The sequence below is a fragment of the Embiotoca jacksoni genome, unplaced genomic scaffold (genome assembly GCF_022577435.1).
Source record: "Embiotoca jacksoni isolate LCO1_2020_lvr unplaced genomic scaffold, fEmbJac1.0.p SCAF_6, whole genome shotgun sequence".
Lineage (NCBI taxonomy): Eukaryota > Metazoa > Chordata > Actinopteri > Embiotocidae > Embiotoca > Embiotoca jacksoni.
The window spans coordinates 17,882,111-17,898,416 of NW_027185414.1; the positions used below are offsets into that span (position 1 = coordinate 17,882,111).

Consider the following 16,306-nt stretch of genomic DNA (forward strand, 5'->3'; position numbering starts at 1 on the left):
CCTGCAAACACACAAATTACTATTTAGGTCACTAGGTTTCAAGATCTGCTTCTCTGTGTCTTCAGGCTTAAGCTTAGCTATTTTAGTTGTTCCAGCACAGAGATGAGACGGCACACTCGACTTCACTCTGCTTTCTTACTTGCACACTATCAAAGATTCCCTCATGCTAAGTCCACAGGTATCCTGATGTTCCTGTTGCTCCTTCTCCTCCACATTACGTAACATGACAAATTTGATCCAATTGGGCTGAGGCCATTAATACTCCAGAGTAAATGGGGAAAATGCTGAAGTGGTTTTCCTGCAGCTTGTGTAACTGCTGAGGTTGGGAATATTACAGCAGTGACCGGCGGCATTACTGTCACACTGAACCCCATTAAAGTCACAAATGAAAATGTTCCCAAACACATTTATTATTACCATTTCTGATGCAATCACCATTGATGAATTTTGCACAACTGATACAACTCTGTACAGTGATTCAATGTCAGCACAATAATTATCACTTGTTTTCTTACACAGAACCAACAATGATTAGGATGCTGCATGTTTCAGATTCTGCCAGGATTGTGACAGATTTTAAAACTAGAAAAATAATGCCTGAACATCTGTAAGTTACGATAATTATCCATTCAATCTGGGACTTTCACACAAACATGTTAACGTATTAGATTATATTTCCTTCAGTTGATTGTTAAATTCCCTGATGTTTGTAATGTGTCAACATCAGCCACATCACAGCACCATTTATATTCAAAGATGCTTCCATGAACATGAACTGGATTGTCAATCAGTTGGCATTAGAGGAATAATTTGGGAAGTCCGTTGATTCACTCTCGTGCTCGGAGTTGGACGAGAAGCTTGAGACCATGTTTGTTTGGTAGTTCTGAAACAGTTAGCTCCACATAAATACTGGAAAGAGGATGAAACAGCTAGTCTGGCTTTGTCCAAAGATGACAAAATCCTCCCAGTCTCTTGTTTTAATTTGTATATTTCCATTAGTACTTTTACATTTTACCACACTTGCGTAGTGTGTGAATTTGGACAGGGTATTGTTGTCTGAAACCGCACATCTGCACTGACCAGAAATGAGCATAACATTTGAATGCATCACCCACTAACATATCTGGTTGTTGTTTTTGTTTTGTTTTTACTTGGCATACAAAATGTACGTGTTTTTGTGCCAGAAATAAACATACTGATGACTTCTATCCAACAGCAGCATAAAGGTACTATAGAGGTGAAAAATAAACACTTCTGTATGGACGTGCACAACTTGTATTTGTATACTGCGACGATTCGCAAAAGCTGTAAGTTCCCTGACCGCCACAGTTTGTCGGTTGTTCCTTCCTTTCGGTTACATAGACATTATGGTGACGGTAGAGGGGGAAAAGTGTCCATCATTTCATTCTCAGTTTGTGGACCAGTATGAGTGCACTATCTGGGTCCTAATAGTTCGCTGAATGTTTCTGTACTTGACAGCATGAATGCACCTGTGCAAATGAAATTAGCAAGTGTAAGTAGCCAATTAGAGACAGCCTGGCACATGTCTGGCTTGTTTAATTCATCCAAAGAATGAGTTCCAGAAATAACCATTTGTGGGATTACTGGTGTCATGTGCAAGACTCTTGTGAGCAGTGGCTTTTTGTTCATTTTTGTATGCACCAAATAAATGAGATGTTTTACCTATGGACACAGCCAGGGGATCTGTTTGTCCCTGTTTCCAGGTGATATGATGAGTGAAGCTATTGTCTCCTGGATGTTTAATGTTGATCTGTCCATCCAACTCAGCATGAGAGCAAATAATTGGATTTTCCAAGATATTGAACTATTCCTTTTTCGGGTACTTCATAAACAGGACAAAATATCTTGTTTTTATTATCACATTAACTGAATTGCAGGATCACTGTTTATAGATTCACATTATTTTAAACAATTTAGAGTAATTAATGGCGGGACTAAAATCTTCTTTACAGTGCTTATTAGTTTTCCCTTAGTTATCAAAGGCCTGTCAGTCATGACAAAATTACATGATATGGCCATATCATTTGGCCATTTTATGCTTCAGAAATAGCTATCAACCTCATTTGTATATGTGTTATTATATTGTCAAATTGTACAATACAGAATTTCAAACAATACATATGACTTACAGCTGAAACAGATCATTTTATGTTACAAATACATTATACCCTGAAAAGATAGGCTGGCACAGTTTGAGGGTCTGTTCTAATCATAATCCTTTTCATACTTAATCTCAGTGGTTGTTATTCCATTCATTTAGTCAGTACTGATGAGATAAAAATACAGATCATTCTGTTATTTCATGACAAAAATAACTGATATCATAGAATGAAAAAGAAAACCTGTATACAAAAATATTGTCTGACACATGGCACAATGGAAATGGCTCACATAGTAACTAATATTGTGCATTTCTGATACTTGAGGCAGATAAATGTCTATCACACTACAGAATCAAATCTAAACTGTTCCCTTAATCAAAACATCTGTAATCCACATTAATCCAATGAGGAGTCAGAAGCATCATTTATAAACACAAAAAACCCTTATGAATTAATAGATGGCAAAACCACCACTGACATAAAACATACAAAAATTTGCTGTGCAGTGCATTTGTCAGGTCCCGTAAAGACGGTAGATTTGTTTCCTGAAATTATTGAAAGGCCCATAGAAGCCCTCTGATGTAAAGTGTCGGGACAGAGGTTTGACAATAGACTAAGGCGAAACAAGGAGACCAGAGGAGAGGATGTGGATTGTTTCAGCAGTACAGTTGCTACCAGGACCTGCAGTTTATTCACATAATGGACCTTTCCTCCATGATCTACAGTATGTGTGTTTAGTCCAAACCTGAAAGCTGTTTTATCATGCAATGCATAGAAATAGATTTGTTGGTCCAAAGACAAATATTAATGTGGCCAAACATTTTTAAATTTGGCGTCAGTTTACAATTATCTGTATTAAAGAACTGGAATATTTTTAAATGTTTAAAATAGTTTTTTTTTTTTTTTATTAATTTCACTTGGAACTTTTTTTTTTATTAAAACTTTCGTGAAGGAAATATTTGGGCAGTTGTGCTTATTCACTTTCTTTCAAAGTGTTAGATGGAAAGATTAATACCACTCTCATAGATGTATGGTAAATATAAAGTTCCTGCCAGGAAACGATCAGCTCAGTATAAAAAGGGGGGCAGAGAGGGGACAGGGGAAACAGCTAGCTCCCATCCAAACACCCGTGGGTGTCTTAAAAGGAGGTATGGTCAGGCGCATGGTTGGTGCAGGGCGATCTTGAGGCAGTGATTGCACGATTAACCAAGAAAAACCTGATCTTAAGTCAATGGAACAGCATTTTACTGTTATTTTAACGGCACATTGTTAAGATCGTGATAAATATCGACAGAGGAGGGTACACGACACGTAGACTCTGCTGGTTGCACTCACAGGGACATGCAGCAGAGCACAAACATGCAAAATATGAATATAGATAGATATAATCTTTCCTACTACATGGCATATTCGATGTTATAATAGCAATCGACCACGGTGCAACCACACCCAGCTCTTAAAGGAAATGGTAGATAACACTCTGTGTGGTTTATTTAATTTAATGCCCAAAACACATCTATGATTAATTAAGAGACTAAGTGAAACCCCTCGAACCATGCGTCTTACTTTGCATTTTCTAACAGAAAAAACACGTGATCACGTGACCACACACATATGTGATTGTGCACGTGAAACATATAATTTGCATATGGGAAACGTAGTTTTGGAACATTTTCCTGATGTAATGTGTAAAGCCCATCCACATATTTTCCCAATGTTATCATAAGTTGCAACATGTGGTAAACATGTTTCCTACATTTGATCACGTGTCCCATATGGAAAACATGGGAAACTTTCTGTAAGGGCTCAGAGCCAAGAAATAAAACCATCATTGTTCTTACACTTTACTTAACCTAGCCAGATGAGCTGTTTCCCCATTTCCTGTGTCTTTTGTTAAGCTAAGTGAAGCTTTATATTTACTGTGCAAACATAGAGGGGTTTTCATCTTGAAGAAAGTGAGTGAGCTCATCTCTCAACATTTCAAACCATCCTAAGTTGAACTGTGGACTGCAGCCACAAAATATATGTTTGTTGCTGTTGAACGAATGAATGTGCCCCTCAGGTCTTCTCACCATGTGGGGGGGAGTGGTCTCGTTTAAAGAGCAGGGTCACACCCTTCCTGAAGCGGTGGTCCCTGACACTGTAGATAATGACATTACAGCAACTGTTTCCTGTCAAAATCCAGAAGGCAAAGAAGGAAAAGTTACACCAGGTGTATCCCACCACGTTCCCGAGCACAAACACTGCGATGGGAGAGAAGGATGCTGTGAAGGCAAATGTTAATATGCCAATTGTCTTGGCGGCTTTGATGTCTGAAAAGGAGGGCCTGTGAGAGCATCCTCCGCCACCTCCTCCTCCTCCCCCTCCATCACTCAGACTCCCTTCTGACAGCAGTTTGCGTTTTCTTGAGTACCGTCGGATGCTTGTGAAAGACACAATATTAACTGCTAAAGTGCTGCCGAGCAGTGTGAAGTCGAAAGCTGGGAATAAGAGCAAAATGTTGGCATCAGGTGGCAGCTGGTTTCCAAACAGTAGTGGGGTGTAGTTACACATGCGACTGCACTCATTGTACTCCAAAGTGAAGTTGCTGCTGAAGATGAGTGGCGCGAGAGCCAGCAGGAAGCTGGCAGCCCAGGAGAGCAGGATGAGGAGCAGAGTTCGTCTTCGGGTCACCAAGGCGTCCTTGTGGAGTGGCCGCAGGATGGCTACACTGCGCTCCAAGGTCATTAGGAAGATGGTGCTGATGGAGACAAAAGTGCATCCAGCAAACACGGGACCAATCAGCATGCAGGGTTGCCAGGGACTCACTAGTCCACCGAGTGAGGAAGAGGAGGCAGGGGAAGTAGAACTACCATGGTACCAGAAGGGAGGAGCGGTGGTCACCATCAGAGAGATTTCAGTGTAGACAGAGAAAGGAACCACGAGAACACCGACCATCATGTCCGCTATGGCCAGAGACACTGTAAGAGAGACAAGACAAAGACAGAGCTGAGAAACGGAATGAAGGTTTTTCTCTTGGCATTATGTTTGTTATTTAGTAAAACTGCAAAAGGGAGTCAACACTTTAATTTTACTATTAAATAAACGAGTGTGTTGGAATATAAATCTAAATTAATAATCACATCTGGTCAGTGTTATACGGCAACCGTTTGAATTACATACAGCACTGAAATAAATTACCAAAATGTTTTTATATCTTTGTAATGAGACCTTCAAAAGTCTTTGGTGTTGCAGGCTGATAAATTTCTCCTCTTCTTTAGAAGAATGCATTGAATAGAAACAGGAAATTTCATTTTGTGACTTGAATGATAAATTCAAATAATTTTCTGAGACGAAATAATCAATTGAAAAGGTTGGTACTACCAGCATGACCTGCGTGGGTGTTAAAATGATTTACAACATTTACCTTTCAAGTATCCCTGTGCTGTTCTGGACTGCCTCGTTTGCACAAAGACAGTAAGTGTGACTACATTTCCAACCACGATGGCAAACGCCAGGCTGACCATGAACACCACGGTCAAGATGCGATTGAGAAACCCACAGCAGCAGAGGGTGCAGAGAGGGGCCAGTGATTGGGCCGACCCGAGTCCTGCCTGAGCAGCTGCAGTCAGGTTAAATGGACTGTCGGTGGTCACCAGCAGAGCTGCTGTACTCCCAGGAACGCTGACGTTGGGTAGCGGCTCAGTCATGGCCCAGGTCAGACTGGTTTTAACCCTTGAGATGCGTTGCTGGGAAGGACCCTTAGGAAACCATGTCCTGGACTGGGAAACTATCCTGAATAAAAATAAAAGAAATCACAGTTGAAGGGCGGCATAGCGGTGCAGTGGTTAACACTGTCGCCTCACAGCAAGAAGGTTCTGGGTTCGAACCTCTGCCAGGGGCCTTTCTGAGTTTGCATGTTCTCCCTGTGCCTGCGTGGGTTCTCTCCGGGTCCAAAAACATACATGTTAGGTTTATTGGTGGTTCTACAAATGGCCCTTAGGTGTGAATGAGAGCGTGCATGGTCTTTGTTTCTGTCTGTCTCTGTTGGTCCTGTGATGGACTGGCGACCTGTCCACGGTGTACCCTGCCTCAGCACTCCAGCCCGCCCGTGACCCTTCAGGATAAAACGGGTATTGATAATGGATGGATGATCACAGTTGAACCATCTGTCCAAGTAATAATCCAGTCTTGTAAAATGCCGTGTGAAGTTCTGCATATCAAGCGCTCTCACAACTTTCTCTCACTCTTCCATCAACCATGCAAGTAAAATATCAGACTTTAGGGACCACAAGCCAAGCTCATCACACGGTGTTTAAACCCCTTAATGTCCGTCGCCCATTTCAGCTTCATTTAAATCCTCGTGGACTAAAACACCTTCAAAAGTCCTTCCCTCCAACTGCCATCAAAGTTGTAATTATTTATTGTTTAAAATTGCTGAAATGCGAAGGACCTTTGAATATAGAAACAACTGCGATGCCAGATGTTGTTTGTTAAAAAGAAACACAACCTCGTTGGTTTAGTTTTATAAGAGCTGAATTGAGCAAATCTTTCTTACTAATGGAGAGCTAACCCTACATCCAGCTGTTCAGCATTAATTACTGAAATACGAAACCTTCCCATTATGTGTAAAAGACAGAAAGCTTTAGATGGTCTAAATGCAGTTCAATCAGGACTCGATTTGCGTGAACAGATACAACATTTTGCTATCAAGCTCAAGAACAAGAGAGAACCGTGAGGGATATGAAAGTCTTACTGGTAACACCCGTTGTGATGTCATCAGATTTAAATTACATTAAATTGGTCAGACAGCATGACATTTCAGGAAGTCAAAAACAGTAAACACTTCATGTTGCCTGGTGTGGCTGAATGAAGGGTATTCATTTGGATATTCCTGAATAACTGTCAGAGCCCAAAGGACTGACTGGACCTTCTCAAAAGCTTTTAGCTAGAAAACCATATCCACTCAAGCTGGGAATTAATTTTGAATGAATATCTTGCCAACATTCACACTTTTAATATGTTAATCTGTATCATTTGCATTTATAGTGAGGATTAGGTTATAGCTATCTTATTTCAAAGCCATTGATATTAGACCACAATTAAAAGTATACTGCATTCTATCTTTTGTTCTATCTATGTGAATTTAATGGCTGCACATAGAACATCTCTCAAAAATACCTTTTGTTTATTGTTTTGCTGGAAGATTGGGTCAAATATTAAATGATCGATCCAATCATGTGTCTGTCTTGGAGGGTGTAAAGTGAATTTATGGTGAAGTTTACACTACAGATATATGCAATTTGCTTTGGTGATTATGTTATAAATGGTAGATAGACCTTCCTCTTGGGCTGTGGAGTACGGACTGTGTTTCATTACTTGTGTGTTGTGGTAACATGTTATTCTTGTGTCCTAACACTGTTGGAAGCACCTCGATGCTGTCAGTACCCATGCCGAAACTCAGAGTTCAGTACCAAATGTCTCTCTCAGCTGACAACTAAATACATGGGTCCTTCAATCATTTATGCTGTTCACTGGGCTGGAGAGCAGGAAGGTACGCACATCCGAGAAAACAAAGGGTAACAGGAATGGACATATTCAGACCAGAGCAAAACCAAACCAAAGCCCATGTTCGCAGAGTGGCTTTGGGTGCAGAAACATCACAGCTCTGAGACTGAATACTTTTTCTATTATCAACTATAAATTAGCCTCAGACTAATGAGAGCTTCTTGAGAAGCAGGAGAAAACACTTTTGTGTGTGTGTACGTTCTGTCACTAACATATTGTTCAGGATTTAATGAAGACTCCGAGGAATTGCGTATGAAAGGACGTTAAAGCTTGTCTGCGTGCACAACGTGTTTGTATATGAATGATTACTTTGAATTTGAATATCAATCTAAATTCAGGAAGCCAGGGTATGATATAATACAACCGAACAAGCCTTTGTCTTTTGTGAATCATATTCAAAAGCAGTGTTAACAGCACACCCAAAGAGCTGACGTTCCTTAACATTTTGAATCAAGCATCACTATGTCGTGCTTATAAAAAACATGCTGCTCCCTTCAAAGTTTTCATCTTTATCATTAGTTTTAACGTGGCTTTAAGACTTTTACTCTGTAATGTTTAGAACATTTGTTTAGAACATCTGTGTGAAGTAAATAAACACAAATTCGAATTGCATTCAGTAGATGCACCTCAGCCTTCAGTATGTGTGGATGAGTGTATTTGCGTTGCACATTGATACATCTCTGTGTATTGCTGGTGAAAAATTGAAAATGTGTCATAACGGACTTTGTGCTGATGTTGGTTTGGCCTGTCAGGCTGCACATGTTTAGGTGACAGCAGCGATCAATCTTGTTGCTTCAGTACATTATAAATTCACATTTTTTTGTTATCGTACATCCCCTGTTAGCAGGTAACATAGTGAAAAACAACTTCCCAGTAATGACGTGAGATGCTTGGACAATATCGATTGTATATGAAACAAATTTATTCTGATATTACTTTAATATTGCTCCCAATGCTTTATACACTAGTTATGTTCTGCATACTTTATCTCCTTTGTTTTTTCACCAAAAAATTTACAATGAACTGTACAAATTTGAACACTTTTCATGTTAATCCATTATTTGGATTGTTACAAAACATTCATCCACAAGGGAACAAAATGTTTCTGACAGGACTGAATGAGATGTATGGACTCTTGGAAAAGCAGTTTTGTCATAATTTCTTCTGGAATTAAAGTTGTGGTAACATTTCCAGTTACTAGGCAAAACCAGCTTCATATCAATCTGTTGTGAAAGCAGGGCTTTCCTGTTTGTTCAGTATGTGATCCTTTACAGTTTCTAAGTGGTTCTTCTGTGTTGGATTGTTGTGGTCTCAATCTGCCGGCGTCTTTTGTTTTAAAGGCTCTGTAATATAGCATTTGATTTTCAGGAGCCCAGTCTTCTCTTTTCCCAACATTCTTAGCTCCGGGTTTCTCAGCAGTTCAGTTTTCTGAGTCTGGTTTTCTTTCAGTCCAGATTGTCCTTCATCTGAGTGCAGCTTGTCAACTCTGCCTCCTGTAGAAATTATATAATAATAATACATAATACTGTTGGAACTCTTGGATAATTGTTTTCCCAGTTTTGTTGTGCTAACGAATGTCATCACTGCCTGGATTCTGTTCATAGTTAATGAAGTGCTACATTTATATCAGTGGCCACAGTTGCAGTGAAGTGGGTGTGTTGGATGGTGTGTGGGGAGCATCCACACTCCTTTGGTAGTTGGGGTTAGGTTAAGTAGCGTGGTAAAGGGATCGTGTGGAATGAATTAAATGTTATTAACACACTGTGTCTCAAGTCACTGCAGCCCTTTTCTGTATGAAACCAGTCTGACCTGTGCTGTCAGTGCCTAAACAGCCATTAAAAATAGTCACACAAGCAGATAGTGTATCGCAAGACTGAATATTTCAGTGTACAGCATTTTAAGACTTGTGAGATTTCCTTTTCATGTTAATATAAAACATAATCTAGTCTGCATTGTGTTTCCTTCAAAACATATTTGATTAGTTGTATATAAATAGATAGTGGATTGGTTTGTGCCTGTAAACTTTCCGTATTTGTTGTTTTTTGGAGCCATATTCCTGAGCTTCCCAGTATCTCTGCATCGAGCATGCCCACTTTCATCATCCATAATCCTGAAATGTGTGCATGGCATGAATCCCAGTTGGCCTAGTTACTGCCTCAGGTGACAGTGCAGGGGGACTGTTGAATTACTTCCTGATTACCTGATTGATGCCACTGTCTAAATCCTCTATAATGCTAGCTTGGTGTTTACTTGTCATCATACTAGCATTGAGAGAAGACTCTGTGAAATTATATGTCTTTCTGAAAACACTCTGCGCCTTGTTCGCCAACAGGCAGTGACATCCATGTACAGTGTTTATTTATTAGGCAAGCGGCTCAGGCATGCTTAAGTAAATGCACAGCTGTGGCTCCTGAGGAATTAAGCCTTGTGTGTCATTAAACACAGCCCCCACTGCTGTATGTGTAAATAGAATAAAACTTGCTAAATGTTTCTCCTATAAATTGTTGAGGCTGTGGACTCTGAGACTCCAACCAGAAAAAACACTCATCACATTAAAAAAGTCATGAAATATCAAAGCTGATGAAAAAATAAGCAGCCTGTGTTTTTGACTGGTTTAAGAAATTTAGAGAAGACGTGAAAACAAGTGACATTTCATTACTTTTTAAGATTATGTGGAAAACTTTTCAGCAAGTTACTCAATGTAAATTTGATTAACTTGCTTGCTTTATTTATTTACACATTCATCAGCTTCATAGCAGCATACCCATTCATTTAGAATCACGGCTGACTGACTGTCTTTTAGCTCTATTTTAGGTCTCTACCAGCTCCCAAAGCTCTTTAGCTCCTAAATGCTCTTCAGATAGTGTAAAGCTTTTTTTGCTGCAAACCTCTGCTCTCAACCAAAAACTAGACTAGATCAGGAACTTTAAACCAAAACAACAAAGTTGCTCACTAGAATGAAAGAAACTCACTTTAACTTCATGTGGCCGAGGGGAGCAGTAGATTCAGGTGACAACTCTCTGTTGGTTCATTACTACAAGCGACCACTTTCATGCTATTGCACTTGTTTTCATGTTGTATTTTGATTCATTGCATTGTAAGAAACAGATTATAGCTACAATATCACTAGCCCAGTATCACACCAAAGCGTGTAATACACCTGTCAGTCCACTAGAGGATGACGTTACCATAACTTGGTGTAAAATTAACAGACAAATGAGGGTCCACGACTGAGGTGATAGAGGTCATTTAACAAAGTGCAAAAGTGCTGAAGTCTGCACAGCAAGGTAGGGTGGGGGTGTTTGTCCATGAGAAAAGACTGTGTGGATTTCTCTAAAGAAATTGTTTCTTAACTCTAACCAAGTTGTTTTTGTGCCAAACCCTAACCATTCTTTTTTTAAAAACCTTACCACCTTCTTTTTCACACCAATAGGTGAGGAAAATCATGACTGACTCTGTGCTCTCGTGGACTGACGGATGTTAACACACGTTGGTATGATACCGGGTTAGTGCATTATAGTATCTGTGGATTCTGTTAGATGCGGAGTCTCAGCCCAACAATTGATGCTGGCTTTTAGTAACTCCGGGTGCTTAACCAGACTTTATCCATTCTGCAGTTTCAATGCTCGTAAATTACATGTTTCACGGTCAGATGTGCTGTAAAATAAATGTGGTCCAGGGTTTTACAGCATCATCCTCTATTATTCTGTCTGGAAGTCCAATTATGAGAAAATCCCTTTTCCTTTAAGTTTCTGATCTAAACTTCACACCTGTGTCAGTGACACTCAGATCCAGCAACAACAACAAAAAGAAATCATCACAGCGTGATCAAGGCCAAGATGTTAAAGAGATTGCTTTGAGTGTTAACATTTTGAAAGAATCTCCTGAATACACCTGAAATACTTCTGGGTAGGAGGGGAAGGCAAGATATTTTGACGTCAAACTTTTTTTTTGCCTTTGACTCAGCTTCAGGTTTTATGAGTGTATTATGCTATCTCTGAGTCATGCAGTGTAAACGTGGATGTCAAAAAAATGAATGTCTACATAATTCACATTTAATACCACCGGCCTGTAGAATGGAAGGACTTTTCATTACCTTCAGGCAATTGTTTTGAAGCCTTAACAACACAATTATTTTACTTTTAATTTGCATGATTTTACTGGTGGTTACACAAAAGGAAAATTATTTTTGGGAGGATAGACGATGAACCTCATTAAGGGGCTTTTTTTTCCGTTACCTTGAGTGAAGATGACAGGCGCAAGTCTTCCCTGTGGCAAGACCTCAGGCGTAGTGAGACAAGCAGCTGACAGCAAAGACAGCATACAAACACACACAACAGTTAGAGCGATACGATCCCAGCATATTCACAACCAGAACAGATTTACCTGTGGTTTGAGCAAGGGCAAAATAAAAGACTACACAGTATAACTTGTCCTACATCTATTTTTTATCTTGAATACCAAAAGAAGATTCAATGATGATGGTTCATCATTTTACTGTGTTGGCCTTTGTAAACCCTGTCCCTTATTTTTTTTTTAGCAAAACTTGCTATCTCAAGATACAAAGAAAAAGTTAAGTGCTTCTTCATGTCTGAACAGGATAAATCAGTTCTGGATTATAAACAAAACACCAGGGCCTTTCAAAATATCACACTTTTTGTACCATGCTGAATGAGTTAGCAGGCCTCTTTGTCATATTCACTGGGTGACAACATCTGATCCTTTAAGTTAAAGCAGTGTCTTCAGTGAAAAACTGCAGAGCTGCCTTAAAGGGAAACTTTGGCGTTTTTCCACCTGTAACCTATTTCACATCATTTTAGGTCTAACTGACTAATGGGGACAACATTTTGAGTGACAGTACTTCAGCATGCCTTACAATAATTTGTAATAATTTGGTGCAAATCTGCACTGTCAATGCACATCCACTAAAAGTGCTAATTTTTGAAGATTTATGGAAAGGTTCCTTACAAGAAACAAAAGGAGAAGTCTTTCTTTACTGTTTCTTCAAAGAGTAACTTCAGCAAACAACTTTACACCAATTCTGTCTGCAACAGCTCTTTTCACTCCAGGAACACCACTTTTCTTTAGAAAAGTGCTTTGGTCGAGGATATTTTCTCTTCTTTGGCTGGCAGAAGTCACTTTGGTCAAAATTGTCACAGCATACCCTCAGTGGTTTGTGAACTGCTGTACTGAAGACTCAAATTTGGATTTTGCCGGTCACCATCTTGCTATTTTGGAGCCAGAAGTGATCATATTTGGACAAGCTGCCATGCAGCGAGTGATGAATCTGACTCGATCTTCGAGGACACTACGCCCACCTTTTGCGGAAACCTGACTGCACCACAGTTCTCTCAGTCAAACAGACACGCCCACAAACATACCACTTTCTGAGGCTTAATATCTAATTAATGATAGGATTATTTTCAGATGGACCACCAGAAAACGAAGAAGATTTTGCGAATGACACCGTTATGACTTGTGAAAAAGATTTATTGAATGTATTTCAGTGAGAGAAGTTGAATGGGAGTCCATAGAGCCAGACCCATTTTGGAGCCAACCCCTAGCAGCCATCTGTGCCATTGCACTTTAATGTGGCCTCACATTCCAGACACTGAAGTTACGTCCACTTTTATACACAGTCTAACACTACAACCCGTTTCATGGCTCCCAATGAAGCACTCTCGCTTAGTACTGACTGCACTGATTTTAAAAGTCACCTGGAACCAAAATGATAGGACAATATGGGTACTTTTTCTTTAAGTATGCTAAGCGCGGCGAGTCCTTAACTACCTCAAATTAAACAGAAGAAGAATCTACAGCTGTGCAACTGGCTTCAGATAGCACGAGACAAAAAGTCAGACTGGCTCAAAAGGAAAGTCAGAGGATCACCGTAGCCATTAGAATATATCATCCGGGTATTAACATCTCTACAGACAGTGTGATCAGTGTGTTGCTCAAACAAGTGTTCATTAACAATATGTGATTGCGTGTGCACAAATCAAACTGACATTGAACTGGGCCCCTTTGATGTTGGTTCGTTTCTTGTTGTGTGGACACCGTTGTGCTGGAGTAGCTGTGTTTCGTCTGTTGTTCATGCATGCAGTGAATTTTCTTTGACAGAGCTGTGTCCCTGAGTGACAGATTCAGGCATATGTAGGGAGACCGTGGGGGCCTGGTTGCGGCTCTCAGGCCAGGTCGCCCCACGCACTGAAGGGTCATGTGCAGTAATAACAGACAGGCCGGCTCAGAGCCGCCAGAGACCGACTGCCACAGCACATGAGCAGATAGACGACTTTCTCTTCACGTCTTGGCCTGTCATTCTGTCTGTGTTTGTTTCCCTTGTGTTTGCCAGAAGACTGCACTACTGACACATTCATATACACACACACACACACACATGGAAACATAACCAGTGTTACTCTCTTGTCATCATTGTTTTATCTCTATTTGTTAGTGTCTCGCCTACATTTGTGGGATTATTTTTGTTCTTGTGTTTCTCTAAAAACAAATTCTGGCAGCATTTATTCTTGCTATGCTTTACTCTCCCAACAATAGTTTACCTCTCATTCTAGTGTTTCTGTTGATAAAATTCCTTGAAATAGTTACTATCTAAATATAAAAAAGGCAAGTATTTTAACATTTAGTAATAAAACTGAATGTTTGCTTTTTATTTAAGGTTGCACATTGTTGTGAAAATATTTTATATATGTGAAGTTACAAGGAAATACTTCCTGGATAGTACAAGTGAAGAAGTACAGGAACCAAGAGGGTAGCAAATTTACATATAGAGGGAACCCAGAACTAAAATACTTTTTAAGCACTTTTCAAAGTTCCCAGTAGAAATTATTATAAATAATTAAGATTACAAGAATCATTAATTATCATTTTACTGTCCTTTCCCAATGGACCACTGAACATAACATTCTAGTATTCAAAAACCTAATTATAAGAACGAACATGTGTTTAGCTATCAAGATACAACATTTTTCCCAGGCTAATCCTAATTTTCTGTTCCCCAGCAACAACAGGTAAAATAAAAAACATTGTGTGTGTGTGTGTGTGTATATATATATATATATATATATATATATATATATATATATATACATATATATATATTTGTAAAAATAAGAACTCAATTTAAAATAAACAAATAGTGTGATTGCAAATTCCCAAAGTTATTTTATCCTAATTCTAAAATAATTCTAAAACAAATAATAATAATTTGTCTGTCTGTGTGTGTGTGTGTGTGTGTGTGTGTGTGTGTGTGTGTGTGTGTGTGTGTGTGTGTGTGTGTGTGTGTGTGTGTGTGTGTGTGTGTGTGTGTGTGTGTGTGCGTGCGCTCTCCATATATCAATAGGTCCCAATCTAAATTACACACTACTAATGGATGTTACATCCATCTCACTTTAGTGAACAACATGCCTGAATGATCAGACAAGCAGGACTCCACCTGAGTTTTATTTTCACATTCAAAAGATTTTAACTAATTTCTGGCTTGGGAAATAAGAATTTTGAAGATACTTTAAATGGAAGTGATCTTTGCATAGAATCTCCTAAACTCCAAGTTGAACTAGAAACATTTTCACTAAACTGCAATCTCTAACTGTGAGTCAGGACACAGCACTGAAAACATAATTACTGACTACTACTATTTTTTGCCCTTCGTTGGGAAAACATTCAATATGCTCAAGTATTATCTCAACAGTCTTTCTTGGTGAAAGAAATAAAAATAACTGCATGCAGGTATGAGCACTGAGTCCATTTTTTTGTTCATCAAGAGACAACAAATGAATAGAAAAAGGTAATAACCTTATTTACAGTGTTATTATAAATGATACCTTTTGTTGTATTGCCTGAGATTATTATGCCATATAAATCTATCTCTTTAGAAAGCATTGCTCATTATTAGTCACTTAATTTGAATAATTAGATGACAGTGCTGTGCTTAGTAATATTTGTTTAGCTGCAGCACTCTAATAACAAGCTTTATACTCCAAAGATGTACTGCCCCTTAGTTTTCAAAATGTCACATATTACAAATTGCAAATTAATATAATTCAAGAGAACTAATGGTGAAGCATGAGCAGCAAAGTAATTACTCAAACAAATGTGTACAGTATGTGAGTGCAGCCTCACAGACATCCATTTTCAATTAACACAGAACAGAACTTTGACATGCATTCAAAACATGTAAAAAAAAAAAAGTATCTCCTTGTGTGCTATCTAATATGGAAAACATAATAATGTCACACATTGTAATAATGATATCATAGATGGGATAATCTCACCAGCATCTCCACAGTTATGGACCGTTATGGAGGTTGACAGCAGAATCACAATCCAGTCTTAAAACGCTGACTTAGTGGAAGTAGAATCCAGTTAAAAAGCCTCCCGTGCAGAAGAAAGTGGAGCTGTAGTCCTCATCATACATTCTCCTGAGAAGCACACATTAAGCACAAAGCCTCTCACACACTCTCTGTCCTTGTGATTCAGCCTCTCCACTCTCCCTCCTCCGTCTCTCTCGCGTTCTGTTGAGCACTCAACCTCCAGTCCCCACTTCACTGCTTCCCCCCTTTCCTCACCCTGTGCACGGCTTGCGGTCCTTATCACATGCACACGCTCTTCCCCACAGC

At 39.3% G+C, this 16,306-nt stretch overlaps 1 protein-coding gene across 2 annotated transcripts; it reads right to left on the reverse strand.

The window, feature by feature from the left end:
* Positions 1–401: 401 nt before the first annotated feature.
* Positions 402–16,293, reverse strand: LOC138213289 (beta-2 adrenergic receptor). Of its 2 annotated transcripts, XM_069174311.1 has the most exons (4): positions 15,962–16,293; positions 11,909–11,974; positions 5,530–5,897; positions 402–5,083 (listed from the first exon to the last, which is right to left on the reverse strand). In XM_069174311.1, the coding sequence occupies exons 3-4, from the start codon at positions 5,810–5,812 to the stop codon at positions 4,182–4,184; spliced, it is 1,185 nt and encodes a 394-aa protein (XP_069030412.1). In that variant the 5' UTR covers positions 5,813–5,897; positions 11,909–11,974; positions 15,962–16,293; the 3' UTR covers positions 402–4,181. The 2 variants fall into 2 exon arrangements, with proteins under 2 accessions (XP_069030412.1, XP_069030410.1); XM_069174309.1 differs by lacking the exon at positions 11,909–11,974.
* Between the last annotated feature and the right edge of the window lie 13 nt (positions 16,294–16,306).